The sequence below is a fragment of the Toxorhynchites rutilus genome, chromosome 1 (assembly GCF_029784135.1).
Source record: "Toxorhynchites rutilus septentrionalis strain SRP chromosome 1, ASM2978413v1, whole genome shotgun sequence".
NCBI classification, from domain to species: domain Eukaryota; kingdom Metazoa; phylum Arthropoda; class Insecta; order Diptera; family Culicidae; genus Toxorhynchites; species Toxorhynchites rutilus.
In genome coordinates this window covers 174,704,754-174,723,297 of record NC_073744.1, presented here as the reverse complement: position 1 = coordinate 174,723,297, position 18,544 = coordinate 174,704,754, and the positions used below count along the sequence as shown (strand labels likewise).

General features: G+C 42.6%; 1 protein-coding gene across 1 annotated transcript in view; it reads left to right on the top strand.

Annotated features, from left to right (window-relative positions):
• Positions 1–18,216, top strand: part of LOC129777295 (uncharacterized) — a 58,784-nt gene extending 40,568 nt beyond the window's left edge. Inside the window, exons 3-6 of the mRNA XM_055783510.1 lie at positions 8,032–8,837; positions 11,146–11,733; positions 11,796–11,970; positions 12,486–18,216. Coding sequence (XP_055639485.1) covers positions 8,086–8,837; positions 11,146–11,733; positions 11,796–11,970; positions 12,486–12,791 — 1,821 coding nt within the window. The 5' untranslated portion in view covers positions 8,032–8,085 and the 3' untranslated portion in view covers positions 12,792–18,216. The remainder of the gene's footprint in view (positions 1–8,031; positions 8,838–11,145; positions 11,734–11,795; positions 11,971–12,485) is intronic.
• The last annotated feature ends 328 nt before the right edge of the window (positions 18,217–18,544 follow it).

Below are 18,544 nucleotides of genomic sequence, written 5' to 3'. Positions count from 1 at the left end.
TGATTGGCAGTGTTGACAGTTATATTAAAGTGGTTCTTCATTTTGTAGAAAAAGATTTTTCAAATTGTGCAGTACGTCGTAATCATAGGTTGATTCGAAAGTTGTTCGAATTTTTCTCCTCACACTTTAAAATACGCAAAATCCAAACCGGTAAACAGAATTAATATTAATTTTTTTTCAAGTTTTGGTTTTTATACACGGCGGACGCATTGTGTGAAATATTGATGGTCATATAGGATGAATTGTTGAGCTAAAAAAAACCACAGGTTTCAGCTCCTGTTTGGAAAAAAAACAATTTTTCTGACACTGTGTCATCGGAAGAGTAAATGAATCATGTGTCACAGATGACATTAGACGCGACATCTCTGTGTGCGGCTCAGAACTTCTCAATCGCCCCATAGCACAGTACAAAAACGGTTTTCCTTTTTCCAACTCTTCTAACTTTGGTTTTTGTTTCTTACATCCTTCTGAACACATTTCGGTATCGCCCCAAAATCCGTATCATCTTACACACAACACAAAGCAGCATTTCGGCCAACTCACACCCAGCGCAATGGGGAAAAACCCTCCCATCAGCACACATAGAGCAAGAAAATTGCAAGAATTCACACGAGACAAAAAAAACCTTTTCTCGGGAAAATACATTTCTCTCTCTCCTTCTTTTGCGTTTCGGTCGCGATGTGTGACCTCTCGTGAACGAATAGAACCAGCAAAAAGCTTCCTCGTATGATGTGGTGTTGCTTTGGATTGGAGTGAGAGGTTTTTTTTCCCTCTTCCTGTTAACTGTCGGAAGAAGTGGCGCGTCCTTCTGGAAGCTTTCTTGACCGATGATGGTTGGGGAGGGATTGAGGTTAGGACATTTTCGCTTCCGAAAAACTCGTTATTTATCCCTCGTAATTCGGTTTCGCCCGGCGAGAGCCGGAGAAAGAGAGAGAGAGGGATGGAAAATTGGCGAAATTCGAAGAACTTATCAAACCGAAAAATCGATACCGTACGAGCGAATGGCGTGGGGGAGAGTGTTCTGAGGAGACTGCGCCACGTGCGCTGCATTTGAACGAGAAAAAAAACATGAATTCCATCCTAGCAAGCGGGGTGAGCTGTCATATACAGTTTTCGGCGAATGAATGACGACGGTGGAGACCCCTCGCTATCTGTGTGTGCGTTGTTTTCAAACAACAAAAAAACTCCCCGAAAATGGAACAAACATAGAAAATACCGGATGTGATGGTTCCGAAAAAAAAGGCTTATCTATATTTTCTTCCGTGGAATCGAACACTGCGCGCAACACACACTAAATGCGTTTTAATTGATTTGTGTGTTTGTTTGTCTAATTAATTCCCCTTTTTTTCTGTTGGATCCACAGTTGCCACATTCCTCAGATTACACAAGTGCCACTCATGAATCTTATTACAACTTCATGTGTCGTAAAACACATCAATTGTGAATCAAGTTGATTTTTTGCGCCATCGGAATGCTAGTTGCTGCACCATCGTAACATAATTGTGTTCAAGAGAGCCCGCGCCGCGTCCATTACACTTACGCTGTCTAAATGATCTTTTTTCCGCTTATGTTGATGGGGATATATTTTTCATCAACGCTCCACTCCGCAAGCGAGAATTATGCTGGAGCGAAAAAAAGAGCCACTAACACGCGGCGCGCATTTGACCGACTACTATTCGCCGTTGGCGTCGCCACTTTGTGTGTTGTGTAAAATTGTTGGCCCGAGACCTAATTCTATGAAAGCGCTGCGCATCTGTCAAAAAAGTCTGTAGGCGCGCGCACTGACCTCTAACGGGGGTCGATGAAAATAACACGAAATGACAGACAGAAAATTTTTATTGAAGCATTAGAGCGCGCGCGGAGTGAGTGACGGGGGAACATTTTTTGTGGGCACTGAAAAAAAACAGCTCAAAAAAAACAACACCAGATACTAAAATATTGCTAGCATTGCATGTTTCATTTCCCCCCTCAAAACACTGGCCGATGACGGCGGCATCAACCAACGTTGAAGTTGAATCATTTTTGGTGGTGTTTCGCGGTCTTATTCCATTTTTGGACGGTCCGTCCTCGGAAGACTCTCGAGTTGCATGAAATGAGCACGCAGCTGTCTTGTTAAAAGACTCATTGAAATATAGTAAAAATGTGCGTTCATTTACTTTGCTCATGGAAGATACCACACAGAATTCTTGCAAACCGTGCGAGATATGGAATCCCATCTTAACGCTCGCTCGCTCTCCCTCTCTCCCCTTCGTCCTTCGCTTTTAATTTTAATTTCGTTTTTTGTGCGACCCACCGCGCGTTTTTGTTTTGCAGATTATTTTGTTTTCGAAACAACAACTGCAAAAAAAAAACAGCGCAACGCAGCAAAAAACCTCGACGAAATTCATGGAACCAAATTGAAATGACGCGCGCGAGTAATGGCGTTTTTTTGGTCTGTAGTTAGTTTGTCGCTCTATTTGTCTCTTTCTGGCAAGCGTTAGAATGAAGGCACACACACACACACATACTAACCTAACGGTCGCCTTTTTTTCGTCGACTTTTCTGGAGTCTCATTGTTGTTCGAAACAACGACGACGACGGTTTCGGCGAAAGAAACTTCGTTAATAAATTCCGGAAAATCATTACTTCCATGCGAGCAATTTGTTTGCTGCTGGAAATAGCTCCCCCTCCCACATTCCAGGCTGTTGGGCCATTTACGCGAGAACGCAATTCGGGAAAACGGATAGCGTTTTTTCTAATTTATTTAATAGCACGTGTGCGCATTGTTTTTGTTTGTTTTTCTTTTTTTTTCCGAACAATGCTAGACACCATTCTCAGCGAATAACGTCATATTGCAATGGAAAATATATTTTCAATCCAAACATTTTCCATCGATAGCTATATATTGCTCTCATCTCTCTGGTAAGTTGTGGATGCACACAAGAATTGAAGTAAGAATTGAAGCACCATTTCAATTCTTCTCCCATGTCCTATCGATGCAAATAATCGGAAGGAGCCAAGTCCAAGTCCAAGCTTGATTCAAATTGATCCATTGTTGTCGGTAGCATACCCAAAATTAATTTTGAGCATCCTGACATCCGGACTAATACCATCGAATGAGCTTAAAAATAACAGAAAATGTGCTACTGTCCCATGCTGATACGAACATTTGTTCAATATATATGCCATAGCAATGAAAGAGCGATATGAGAGGGCGAAACAAGACACACGTTGCAAAGAAGCACGCATTCAACCTTTTCGTATACTTTGCAACATACACGGCCCAGGAAGAAAAGGACATAGATTAACGTTTATGCTCTCCCTTTTACTCCCAAAAAACACTTTCCAACTTCTTTTTATAATGTGGTGTAATATTATCACGCATTTATGCAACAGCACGTGTGACTATGTGGATAGCGTAGTCATGTAAAACAGCCTTGCATTCCAGCCGGCCTCGGTTCGATCTCCGCTTTTTTTTGTACAATCCAAAGCTGACGTTTCGTTTGAAAGAAAGAGAAGTCTGCTCCCATACATACAAACATTGTAAAACTTTCGAAAAATGGGCTTTTATTTGTTCATTCCACCCTTAAGCACACGAAAAAGCATTTCTTTTTACTGCTGAAGATGATATGTTTTCTGCCAACGCTAGTTTGGGTGGAGTATTGATGGTTTCGCCAGGTTTAAGTAGCTTGTAGTATATTGAAACCCTCCTGGTCCTACCAAACATAGAGGAGTGTCTTCCGTCCATAGCGAATTGACCGTGCAATCGATGTCGATGATTCCCCTGGACTTACCCAAGATCCTTAACACTCAGGATTCTCGAAAAAAATCCACATTTCAGTACCAGTCACAATCCAACAGTGGAATGACATCCTGTCGTCCTACTATCTTTCGTACAGTTCAGTTCAGTGAACCCCGTATGGAGAAGGCTTCTTGAGTCGCATCCAATTGATCCGTGAGTTGCGTTGTTGCGTTTAAGTGTCATCTTTGTCCAAATGTACTTGCAGTTCACTGCTGTCGAACTACTCCGGAGGTTTTCAACGACGCTTTTTGTTTCACACGTCAAAATAATCATTTTTAAAGTACTCGAAGTGCTTCGATTTTCCAAGAGCATGTTCACCGTGAGCTTCGCTTCAAGCATTCGATGCGAATCTGTAGCATTTTTTTCCAATTGTAACAATTTGCTCACCGCAAATCATTTTGAACAACCGAGGTCACCGATGCTACTTTTTTTTTTGAATAAATCGCTACCAAACGAATGATTTATCTTCGAATCATGACGATCAATTGAATCATGATTTTTCGACGTAGGACTATGTCTTATAATTATAGATATAGGGGGGAGGGTCACTCTACGAAATTGAAAAAGAGGCGTGTAACGAAATTTTAGGATATTTCAAACGCATATTACGCAAAATCGTTACTGTACACCATTAAACGAGGAATGTTTCAAGCCATTTTTTGCTCAAAGCACTTACAGTTAATATTGTTATACAAGTAATCAATTTAACGAACAAAATATGTATGTTTTATGGATTTTACTCGTTGTTCTAAATCTCAAGCAACTATTTTGGATACAATCTGGGCGTTATGCAACATTATTGCGTACAATTTGAACTTGTATGGTATGGTTACAGACCTTTTTCACTGTGCAGAATCATTGATAGGAGATGATCTTGGAGGATATTCTTAGATATTCTAGTATCACCAAAGTTTCGACGAGAGCCTGTATTAAAGGGTTAAACGTCGATGTAGATTGTGTGATATTGATGTTCAAGTTTTTATCCAATAAGTTCGTGCCTCACCAACAATTTTATCACTCACGGTCATAGGATAACTAATCTATATCAACTGGCAATACAGTTATTAAGACGCACTACATACAATGTTCCGGACATGCATAATATCTACGTGACAACGAAGGAGAACATTCTGTTTCATTCTTCTTTATGAGGCTTAAGTTTAATATGAACCGATAAATGATAGCTTCTTACCCTCGTCAGCGAAATTACATAAATGATGATATTTTGGGCATGTTTATGTAAACCAATATAATATAGTCAGAAGGTTGCGTTTTTCTTGTTTATGTTGAAATATCTATATGAAATTTATTTTCAATAGTTGACTATTGAGTATATACAGCATGATTCTCACAAACAGTTTGAAGGATACAAGTTCATATAACAAACCGCTTCTCCAGGATAACCATTTGGAGTATTAAAAGTGAAATTTACGGATTTTGAACAATAAAATAATTCAACAGCATCGTTTCCAGTCACAATCATAGTCCTACGTCAAACTCCCGTGTGTGCCCCTAGGCTCAGACCTAACTACTTTTTGTTGTTTTGTTCTCTTTAAAAAATTGAATTTTTCCATTACTCATAGCCTCCTCCTTCTATTAGAATACTTTTTGAACCCTACATTAAAAGGTTTCTTTGAAAAAGGCCATAGTAAAATACTGTTTCGTAAATAAATCAATGCCGCGGATGAAAATTAACTTTTCCACAATCAATACGTTTTCTGGACAAGAGGAACATCATTTTCGCAAGTTCTATATATAAATCAATGACCACAAATGTTTGTCACTCGAGAGCGAATCTTCCGACGTAAGCTATCTTTGTTTTGTTGTGTTCGTCTTAACCGAATCAAATGCGAATGATTTCGGAGGACGATTTGGAAAAATCGATTCTTCATACGTTCTGCAGTGAGATCGTAGCAGACGTTTTTAGTCCAATGGAAATTCATTTTGACGATATTGGTTTCACTGTTTAAAGGACATGTAGACAATCTCAGAAAAAAAAATTAAAGATTTTTTATTATTATTGCACATTTGTAGATGAGGATGAAAAATTATCAAAGTTAATTTATTTGTAATTTCCACATTATCCCGATTATCCTTATTTCCCGACCGGGAAAACGCAGTCAACTATGTATGAAGTGATCACTACTACTAATGCGCTGCCTTGCGTGGAATGGTATTTGAAGTTCAAAGTTCTTTGCTGAACGAAGCCGATGGAAACGACACACACACACACACCATTGTTGATTGAACAGGTAGCTCACTTGTCGCCTCTGACTTTTTGTCTATAAAACACTCGAACTCGGTGTTTCTACCCATCAATAATCCTTTATTTGTTTCTTTTGAATAAATAGAACATATCCACAGGTAAAAAACGATTCCTACGCATATGCTTTTTTAGCAAAAGTAAGACCAGTTCAAAATTCCTATCGAAAAATTTAAAAAAAACATGCCGAAAGAAGCTTCGTTCACCATTCCCTGCTAATTTTTGGTCGTATAACCTTTGTTTCGGATGATTTTCCGCACCCTGTTCGGCATAGAGACGTACCAACTCCGTGCCAGGAGAAGCACCCCCAGACCGTGATGTTGCCTTTTCCATATATGAACGTTTTTGTCGTGTATTGTGGTTTGAAGGCGCAGCCAATCGGACGAAGTACCGCATCAGAACCATTCAAGTTGCCCTTCGTTACGTCAGACCACAGTACATTTCGCCATTTCTTGCTGTTTTCTGGGACTACCCAATCGAAATGGTCCTTGGCAAACTTCAAGCTCGCAATGAGATGCTTCTGTGTGAGCATAGGAACCTTCCTGGGGCATCCACAGAGCCGCCCCTGGATTGTTCGGGAACTTACTGACAAGTTCAGCTCGTCTCGTATTTTATTTGCAGGCTTGAACGGATCTTTGTTAGAAATACGTTTGATTTCAGCACGATCCTTGGCGTTCGTTTTCGTTACGCGTCCAGTCGATTCCAGTTTTTTTTTCGATCATGAAGTGCATTGGAAACAAATGTGTTCGATCGTCCCAAGAATTCTGCAAACTTCCGCTGACTTTTGCCTTGTTTTGCCATTTTACGAGTAACAATCCGTTGCGGTTCGATGCAGTGAAAGCAGTGAAAGCATGTTTCGATGTTTTGACTGAAATTACTACCTAAAACCTTATAGATTTATTCTTAACATGATAAATACTCACTTGGATCTGTGGGAAATACCTCTGATAGGAATCAACACTGTGGAAATGAAAATTTTCACTCTCGGAAATGTCAAAACATTTGTATACGAAAGGATGGGGGCTTGGATGTAAATATTAATGCCATAACTAAAGCCATACTTTATTATGGTAACGATAAATCCGATTCAGCCAATGTATTTATGCATTCTTCTTGGTGAAGTTGTTGTAACATGTTTGAAAATCGAGTTAAAATAAAATGTGATAAAATGGATATACTGATTTGAACTTGTGCTCAAGTCACTGGGTATATATCGATCGGAAAAAACCCTGAAATTTCATTTTTCCAATCCTACAAAACGTAAAACGAAACGCTCCACAGAGCGCAATGTTAGGACCGCTACATTTTAGCTTGCCTCCACAGTTCATCGATGTTTTTCTCTCGTTATTAAATTTTACAACGTGAGGAATACCACCGCCCCCCCCCCCCCTCCCCCTTTCCCATCATGAATCTCGCCAAGGAGGAGCTGGAAAATGGCGCAACGACGCTCAACACGCAAAAAAAATGAACATAAAATGTGCGCTCACAATCCTTGGAAAAAAAAAATCAACAGCGCGCAAAAAAAAAGAACCGGGTTCGTCTGGAAAATGTCATATTTCTCCACACACCCCTTTTTTGGGGTGCGCTTTTGAGGGCACACCAAAAACGAAAGAGGAGGCAAAAATCACCACCATGTGAAGGTGCTGCACGCAGCACTAAAGCATACTCCCGTCTCCCGGTCTCTCTTTCTTTATATATAAAATATTGGATTTCCAACCCAACTTTGGCTGTGCCAAAGGTTTGGTCCCGAGCGTGTGGATGAAAAAAATGAAAAACGAAATAAGAAAGGAGACGAACTGTCCCACAGGGCGCTCACCCCACCCAAAACCCGCTTTGGATGTACATATTTTTTGAAATTTATTTCCTTTCAATTCTCGATTTTCATCTATTTCGAGGAGGTTATCCTCCGCGACCGTGCGGGGGAGTTTCCACGGATGACGTGATCAATATTTATATTAACGTGAACGATTTTTCCTCTCCTTTTCAGATTCTCTCTCTTCAGAAACATTCTAAAGTACTGAACCGCTCTACCACCACCACCATGCTACCGCAACAGTATTGCCTCCGGTGGAAGTACCACCACAGCAACCTGCAGACCATGTTCTCACAGCTGCTCGATCGGGGCTGCTTCTGCGACGTGACGCTGGCCTGCGAAGGCCAGACGATCCGTGCTCACCGGGTGGTGCTGTGCGCCTGCAGTACCTACTTCGACCAGCTGCTGACCAACTGCAGCAGCAGCGAGAAGGACCCGATCATCATCATGCGGGATGCTCGCTTCGAGGACATCAAGTGTCTGATCGAGTTCATGTACAAGGGCGAAATCAACGTGGAGCACGGATCGTTGGCGTCGCTGCTCAAGACGGCGGAAGAGCTCCGCATCAAGGGTCTGGCGGAGGTGTCCTGGCGGGACGAAGAGAATGGCAACACCGGCGGCAGTGAATCCAGTGGGAATAACAACAACAACAACAATAATAATAGCATCAGCGCCAAGAATAGCAACGCTGGCGCGCCTGGCGGCGGCAGCAACAACAACAGTATTAAGATTGTGGAGACAAAGAAGCTAATGGCGACGCAGCATCACTCGGTCGGAGGGTCTTCACTGACGCCGCTGACGGTGAGCAGTTTGGAGAGTCGGATTTCCGATTCGCCCAATCTGCCGCTGCTGACGCCGCTGGCGGCCGGATCTCCCCGGAATCCCGCCAACAACTGTGCCTCCCCGATCAACTACTTCAGCAACAAGAAAAAGCGCGGTCGACCTCCGCTGGACGAAGAGTACGACACCTTCCAGCAGATGTAAGTAGTCTCGGAGACGTAAGACTCGAAACTCGAAAAAATATGCAACAGATAAAAATGATGTGTAACAAGTGGGCTCCCTCCCTTAGAAAAAACGCTGGTTCCGTTTTGAATTTTCTTCCTGTGGAGCACTCCCTATTGTTATCTCTATTTGAGCTGATTATTGATTTGGACTCCCGCTAGACTGGTGAACTTTTTTTGCCTTTGACACGTGCCTTTTCATCATGTGACCGTTCACACCGATCAGGACAAGCATAAACATTCCGCTTTTCCATCGCGTTCTGTATACGAGAATCGAGCCACTATTCTGACACTCATGAATCGCCATATCTTCAGGTTCAACACGACACAGACAAGCTTCTCGTCTGCAATTTACTCGCTACTTTACCCGTAATCCCGGGATTCCTGTTTTTGTGTTACTTGTTTGTCATCGAAAGTAGCTTTCCCGCGACACAGAGGGGGCAATCCACGTCAATCATACCAAGCGCGGTCATTTAGATCCACCTCAAATTAAATCAGTGCGGTTTTCTCGATCCGCTTGCAATTTAACTAGCACGGTCGTCTCGATCCGCTTCAATCATACCTACCGCGGTCGTTGAGATTCGCCTCCAATCAAACCAGCGCAGCCATTTCGATGCTCTTCAATTATATCTAGCACGGTCGTCTCAATCGGCTTCAATCATTCCTAGCGCGGTCGTCTCGATCCGCTTCCAATTAAAGTAGCGCAGTCGTCTTGATCCGCTTCAAACATACCTAGCGCGGTCGTCTCAATCCGCTTCAATCATACCAAGCGCGGTCATCGCGAGCCGCACCAATCAGGTCGTCTCGGTCGTCTCGATCGGCTCCCAATTAATCCTAGCGCGGTCGTCCTGATCCACTTCAATCATACCTAGCGTGGTGGCTTAAATCCGTCTCCGATTCGTCATCACCCTCCTTTGATGATGACATTCGATAGGACCGAAATTATGACTGCAAGTGTCAGGTACAATTTTAGCAGAGCTGACTATGCTATTATCACTGTCTCTGCTTCAGGAGGTACCAACAAAACCTGCAAAGGAACTTCAAGCGAAGCCCGAAGTCGTTTTGGAAACATATATGGAGTCAACCTAAAGAAGACGGATTACCGACTACGATTTCATTCGGCGCCGAAACTAGCTCGGAAAAAGACAATATTTGTAGAATGTTCGCTCATAAGTTTTCAAGTGTGTTTGTCGATCATTGCATTGTCACCCGATAAATATTCCAACTTTGGAATCTTCGTTGAGCTGTTTTGACATTAGTGTTGAACAGATCATGGCTGCTGTTTCGTGAATGAAAATCTTCACTAATCCGTGTCCGTCACAGGTCTGCTGGCACCGCTGCAATACGTCTTCCAGCTTTCTTTAGCAACTGTTGGTTTTCCAAAGCTATGGAAGTCCTCCACGATATTCCCCTATCAACAAAAAAAGCGCGGTTGTTTAGATTCGCCTCCAATAAAAGTAGCGCGGTTGTCGCGATTCGCTTCCAACTAGAACCAGCGCACTCGTCTCGAGGCGCTTCTTTTTCCATTAAACGCTGTAGTTCCACATCCTTCCTCTAGCACGATCTTGTAAAAAAGTACATCACTTCCATTATGATTCTCACTTCCGCACTTCGTTGGATCAGAGGATCAGGAAGCAGGCGCTTCTGGAGGCATTCTTCTTTATGTATTTGGCCGTTGATGGCGCCAATCGTTATGCCTGCCACACCAACTACTTCTTGGCAAATTTGTCGACCTTCTTCTTCCGGAACATCTCCGAATGCAGTTACGATGCATTTCGGCTGCACCAACCACTCGTATTGTGTTTATCAGTTCGGTTAAGCGCCTTCCTTATCTTGAAAACATGAGGTCCGGTCCGATTCATTGTCTGCTAGACAAACCAGACGAAAGAATTGACCTGCTTGGCTACGACCCGAATCGAAGGTTCAGACTGCTCTTCGCTTCGCCAGCTCGCCGCTTTATCGTATGGGTTTCCTTGAACGATTTTAACACACGGGACATGGTCGAAGGCTCGATTCCCAACTGTTTCATGATTCACCTGTGAGACTGGAAACGCTTCTTACTTGGATGTCATCTCGACTTGATCTCTTGATCTCCACTTGACGGATTGTGACGGAATTTTGTACATGTAAACATTACACTCTTAACTAGTTTTACCCAAAATTTCATCAAATTCTACCCATACAATAAAACGTTACATACAAAAGAAAGTGTTGCATTTTTTTTCGCCTACAATCTTTCAGCGTATGACGACGGATGGCTCAATAATGTTTCTTTATTTTTTCGCAGTCCTAAAATCTCGCACGTTGAGGGAGGCGCCGGTAGCTCCACCCCATTCACCTCCAGCTCCCAGCTGGTGGCCGTCATGATGGACGACAGCTCGAACGATCAGCGAGAGGACCAGCGGCATCAGCAGCCATCGATGTCCGCCGCCGCCGCGTCCTATCTCGAGCAACAGAGTCGTACGGTTCCCCCGGAGGCCCTCCACGAGATGGAGTTCGACGAGGACAGCCACCTTCCCCGCCGACTTATGCCGAAACTTGAACGACCGGACACTCCGCAGGAGTACATGGTCACCATGGGGGCGAAGTTCGAATACGATGAGCAATCGCCGCCCAGCCCGAACGATCACACCAATTCGGTCTTTCTTACCCCCGCCGAGCAGGAAGAGTGGAAGGATGTGATCAAAATGAACGACTATCTGACCAAGGGAAGGCGGCCGCAGTTCTGGGAGGAACCGTTCACCAAGCGGGTCATGGATGGCATCAAGAACAAGACACTGGAGATGAAGAAGGCAGCCAAGCTGCTCGGAGTTTCCTATGGTACCCTCTACGGGCGCTATCGGGAGACGTACGGATGTCTGAAGCATCCGTATCGGTGAGTTTGTCAAAGTTTTTATGTCTAGGAATTTGTGTAATGAAATGTTTCAATGTTTACAGGGGACCTTTTATGGCCGCATCCCGGATCAACAACATGTGGCCTGCGGTGAACGATACCAGCGTGACGTCAACCACCGACATCATCGGTATGCTGCAGCGGGGCATTATCAGTTTGCCGCGGGCCGCCGAACTGATGCACACGACCCCATCGACCATCAGCAGCTACCTGGAGCAAGTAAGTATGATCCGGTTACAGCAGGACGTTGCCGGTAAGTTGCTGGCGGCGGCAGCCGCTAACCCGCAGGCACCGGTTACGGTAACGCCGGTGGCTGCTCGACCCCAGGAACAGAACACCGCGCTGGATATGAGTTGTCGATCCTCACCCGACCAGGCCGTCTCAATCTCGGCCGTCTGTACGATCCCAACTTCTCCCCCACCGGTAGTAGTTCACAGGGGGCATCCCCAACAGTACCCAATGAACTTTTCACCGTACAACGCAACGTCCTGCTCGTAACCGTGTAGAACACTTCGCTCACTAGACACGGGGGGCTAGTTTGACACGTTTGACTGTACAGCGCTGTTTTTGTAAAAAAAAAAAACCATTAGAGGTAGCATTGCTTGGGTAGTCTAAATTTTGGGTAGTCTACAGTAGCTTAGATCCAGCTTCCCACCAGAGCACCACCGACTGAGTTTTCCTGGTCTCCGTGGAGAAGAGCCGTTAAAAATCCAACCATTCCCATTCTTGCACAGCTCCAGGAAGCGGCAGCGTCCCAACCCGACCCTGAACACCTGGCAGCAGCGCTGGCAACGAGCAGCAGCAATGTTGCCACCAACTCCGATGACGACCGATCCCACCAGCAATCGCTTTCGCTAATGTCCTCCGCCCAGATGGAGCAGCAGCAACAGCAGTTGCGGATCAAACCAGAGATCAGCATATCGACGCTGAAGAAGAGCTCACAAAGTTCCTCCGCCCCGGCCAGCAGCAGCAGTAACAGCAACAGCCTAGCCAGTGCGCTCAGTGCTCTCCCGTCCACCTCCGCTGCGGCCAACACCTAAACGCGCCGCAGTTACGCCGCGTCAATACACAGTTTGCTATAAAGGAAAGTATATCCGAGACACCGCACCCGCGACGCATGCCATAAAAGTATATTTTTCGTAGCAAATTGATAGTTCAAATGCGTGCGATGGTTCAAAACAGTGAGAGAGAGAGAGAGAGGGAGCGAGATAAGGGGGAACGTTAAATGTGATTTTGTTTTTATTTTCCCATTAGTTAGTAAGTCCCACTTAGCAAAAAACAAGATAATTTCATTCTAAATGGAATTAAACCGGAGTAAATCCGTACTTTCGCGTATAGCGCCGCACACACCTTGTCAATCTTGTTGACACAGATCCATACTAGCATTAGGAATAGAGAAGTGCTGGGCAAAAATGCGGAGGGGGGAAAGTTCGCATTGGACTAAAAATCTTGCAACACTGTATTCAAGATACATTTCTCGCTTAACTTTTGAACAGGTCCTATGTAACAAAAGTAAACAAATCGAGTTAATGAATGCACGCTATTAGTTTTCAATCATTGAATGCATTACAAAAACAATCGTTCATGTATCTACCTTCTTCATCTTTTTATCGCCGATACAAAAAATATCCAATGTGCAGATTCGTATTTTAAGCACTCGGCTGTTACTTCGGACGCCACTTTCCTCCGACGCTCGGAACGTCTGAAGTAGCAAAGCAGTCAAAACAACACGATGTCGTACTTCGGTCGTTTTGAGTTTTTGTTTCTTACGGGCGTTGTTAGCGATTTCAGTGTAATTCAACGAGTGATAATAACAATAATCTGTCTTTAGAACGAAATGCTGATATTTGGATTGCTGTTTAGTAGTTAGTTTCAGATTCTCATCGTGCAACGTAGTATGTCCAATGTGCAAACGCGGCAGTCAAAACGTCCAATGTAACATTTTTCATTCCTAGGCTTCAAATTTAAGCTCAAATCACGGAACAACAGTTACGTTTCGTTTTTCAGAGTTATTCTTGACTGCTAGTGGAGAAAGTAGTGATAGAGATCGATACCTTTCAAGACAATTCGCGGATTAATGTTCGGGTCTTCAACTTCGTTTTTCTCGAGTTGATGAAAATGTTACATTGGACCTTTTCAAAAGTTACGCGAGATTTCATAACAGCGACGGAATGTTTTAAGGTGCGAAGTGTTTTGCGTTATTTTGATCTAATTTATTCAATTTTCGGAATATCTGAAAAAAAAAATTTAAAATAACTAACCGAATGGTTTCCTTCATTCTATAGTAGTTCATAATGTGTATTCGTTTTTGTGAAAAACTTCAAGTTTTTTTTAGAAATATGATTACTTGAAAAATTGCTTGTGGGGCAAAAGCTTGCACTGTTTTGCCGTTAAAAGTATCTACCGTTCTGAATCATATTTCGGAAACACAAACGATATGTTCGACCGAATTGCGGATCTCGCACAGATCGCAAATAGGATGACAGGGGATCCTGTTGAAGTTATGTGATATGTTGCAGTGGCCGGTCCCTAGCCTGGACAGGATTCGCTACTCCCTCTGCGAGATAATCCTGAGGCCTGAAATAATCCGCAGTACATTGCTGTAAATCGAAGATAGAGCTTTTAGGAGCCAGGTACGGGAATTCGAGATCGTAGGTGAGGTGGCTGTTAATCTTTCGATTTCTACTCCGTTGAAATTTGAAGAGGGTTTTCAAAAAGGTTAAACCGAGTGGCCAGTCGACCTCCTCTTCCAGGATTTTCAACGTTCTATGCTGGAAGATGCGGTCGTTGTAAGTTTTGACTCCCGAATTGCACCCTTAGTGTTTATGACTGCAGATCACCATGGACATGGCCACTAGACGGAAACCTTATTCGACAACCCATTTACAGATAGCATTGATGACTGTATGGATCTTGATGCGTGATGCCACATGCGTTTTTCTCATTACTACCAGAAGGATGTCCGCAGTTTCTACGTGGATGCGCCTGGAACTGGTGTACTCAGCTTTTACCTCGATGGACCGGTTCATCGCGAGGTATTTCACCAATCTACCCCCCAATCTGCCAATGCCTTCAGAACTAGTTGAATCCAGTTTCGGTTGTACCTCTTCTCCAGATTCATTTAGCAGCATTTTAGCAGCTTCAAGGTATGTTTGGAGTCGTTATCTTACTGGAAAAGCCATTTGAGAGACATATTTTCCTCTGCGTAAGAGAGCACTACCTCCTCCATAGTTGCATTGTAATCGACAGCATTCATTGTGTTCCTAATTTGGAATATGGCACCCACACCATACCAGGAAAAACAACCCCAAACCATGATATTACCACCATCATGTTTCACAGTTTCCTTCGTGGAGCGAGGGTGAAATTCTTTTCCAGCAGGTCGCCGAACATTTCGTTGGGAATCCGAACCAAACAAATTTGACTCAGTTTCGTCACTCCACAAAATGTTCCGTCACTTTTCGTGCCTTCTGCTCCTTGTCAGGTACGTTGTATTGAAGCAAACTGTTTCCTAATCTGCAAATTCTTCATTCTCAATAGTGGCATTTTCCTAGTAATTCGCCCGGGTAGACTCGTTTCTTCCAATCGTTGACGAAGTGTTCTAGCACTTACGATGTTGTCAGTTTGGAAGCAAATTGTTCTAGACGACACAAATGGATCAGCTTTCGCCGGAAGTACTATACGATGGTCCGTAATTTTTTGCTGGCTCAAGGCATTGGTGACGAAAATTTCCAGCCTGAGGGCATCCGTATACTAGCACATAGGATTTGACAGCGTCAAACATGTCCGGGTCGAAAATGCAATTTGCGACCACTGTCACTCGCGAGAACTGCCAAACTCTCAAGCTGGTGTAAAACAAGGCACTTAACATACTACCAGGTGGGTCAAAACGTGAAGTGGTTTTCTGCAGCCATTTAAAAAATACACAAAAGTAAATTAAGACGATTGAGCACAATTTGTGGAATATACTGATACTTTATGAAATACTCATTGCTATATTCATTATATTCATTACGTTTTACGCTGCAAGCGTTTCATTTATTGTCTTTGCGTTGAAGGCACCATAATGATTTGCGCCATTTGGAAAACGAAATTAAGGACGAAATTAACACACTTCTAGAACAAAAAATAATGAACTAATGAATGAAAAACAACTCTATTCAATAGAACGTTTTATTCGGCAAACGCTTCATTTTTTCCGCACGCAAAACGCAAATTTTCGAATAAAGCATGAGCAGCAGCTAAATACAACTGAAATTATTGAAATAATGCAGAATTCATTCAAACCCTTTTATTTCACTTAAATTCTTTCAATTTCTTAAGTTGGTTTACATTATAATATAATACTACATTTCAAGTGATCAACCTAGGGTTCTACGTTTTATATTATCATTCAGACCCTTGTGATCATCATGATCATTACATTTCACATAAATTTTTTTTTCAAAAAACAATTCTTTTTTTAGTTAGCGAATGGGCGCACCTTGTTCCATAGATTTGCCTTGAGTTCGCCGAGTAATTTGATAGGTTTGGCAATGACAGCTAAATTTGTAGCACATCTTGACTCGCGGATCATATCCCCTTGCCCGGGGCTTGAAAATTTCAGATCGTCCTAGCATTTCAACGATGGTTTTATATGTTTCACTCTCATCACGAAGTTTTCTCACCACGTCTTTTTCTTCAGAAGTACTGTGGCGATTTCTGCCCATTCTAGTTGTTCTGACGGTGAAATTAGAAATTATTTACGTTGAAAATGAAAAACCTATAGCTGCAAGATTATTCAATCCTACTGGTTACACAAGATCAATTGAAACCCAACTAGAATCAAACACACACCTTACGGTGATTAAAATGGCATCAATTCACTTGGCACCATCAAATGAAATGCCACACGCACAGCGACAAAATCAAGCGGATGAATGTTTGAAGGTACGGCGCAAACGTGATGACCGCTGTGGTAGTGAAAGCTTGAGTGTTGCACACATTGAACGGTGTGTCGTCACACACCTACTTTATTGACCAACAGTGTATGTATATATTTACTATTTGGTAAGCAAACTTAACCCTATTTGATTTTATTTCAAAAATTATTGGGTGACAACAGCTAGGTGCGCATCTTTGCCCCGCACTACTCTATATTTTATTTTTTGGTTCTCGTACTCTTACTCCGCTTAACTTATGAATAGGTTAGTTTAGGGAAAAGGTGCTTTCTTCATACGGTTTTATTTTCTTTCATTGCTAAGCTGCCATCCGTGTGGAAGAATGGATGGCGACGATGCCATCTCGTTAGGGTTAAGGCCTAGAACAAAAAAAGTGTGTGCCATTCCTGGGGTTACTTCCCACACACACACACACACACACACATACACACACAAAAAACTAAACTAGTAGAAGCTTTTTTGAGTAGCCAAATTAGATATGTCAGAGAGTTTTATTTTTCGTTGATATCGTTTTTAATTTTATTAGGAAAACAATGGTTTTTTTAGTTGGAGGTAGGACAAGCGACTGATCGATCTGTGAGAAGGGTGATCTAGAGGACAAGATTTTTTCTTGTACACATTCCTGTAATTCTTATGCGTGTGGAACCAAACTGACCGACGGGACAAAAAATAATCAAAATTGTACATAAACCGACACACTCAATCATGCATTCCAGGGCAGTAGTAATCGAAATCGATCGATCATTGAAATTTCAATTCTTTCCCGAGGGCGGGGTTAGTCCGTAAGTTGTAAATTATTCTATGGAATTGCCAAGTTCACTTCACTTTCGGTGTACAACGCTCGCGCGTAAATCAATAACTGTTGTTCAATAAAAGACAAACCTTAAAGACAGAAAAATCAGAAATTAAATGGTATTCTTATTTTTTTACGTAAGTAAAGAGTAAATAGTTTTAGGGAACAACAAAAACGAACAAAAAGGAAAGCCGTAAGATTCTTCATCTCACTGTATCAAATCAATCAGAGCTCCTGTTTGCGTTTGTAAATTATTCAAATAGAAATATGTGCAATCACTATTATTACAACTAGCGAACAATTATTCACAGTTATTCGATAGAAACATGGAAGGAAGGGACAACAAACACAAGCAAAGCATGATAACCCGAACAAATATTTATTCGTAGGAAATTTATCCGAGAAAGACAGTTTGCAAGCAGCCAGAGTAAGATCAAGTTAGCGATTAATGACGATTATTTAAGACAGAGAAAGAGAGCAAATGTGCCTATATGGTTTCCGTAAAAACTACAAATAACTGAAAAAAATAAGGAGGAGAAGAGAGGAGAGTGAAGAAAACTTCTATCGGAAACTCATTTTTTGTGTGGTTAAAACAGAAAACCGTAACGTAAAAATGTTGTATGTATGAGTAAACATAGAATCAGGCGGAGAGTGAAACACACCTATTTGCGTAAGTGTCGATAATGTGGAGGTGAATAAACAAAACTGTGGTGATTTGAAGCCGTGAAGCTTTTGATGAATATCCGAACTTCCTTAGAGCCCACAGAAAAGGCTGAAACACAGTATCTATTCAACTTGCAAGTCGTCGAATATACAGAAGACTCGATTCGAAGCGATTTTCATGCGTAAGTAAGGGATTTGAACTGGTCGTCGTTGACATCGAGGGAGAAGACAAGATATCTGCACTAAATCTTGCGCCGTCCATCTACACCTGGAACTACCGAAAAAAAGATTGCTGAGCACAAATAGACATCCGAAAATGTCCGGCAAACGAGTTGCATGCTGTTACATTCAACTCGTCAACGGCAGAACCTAGTAGAACGAAAAAAAATACTCACTA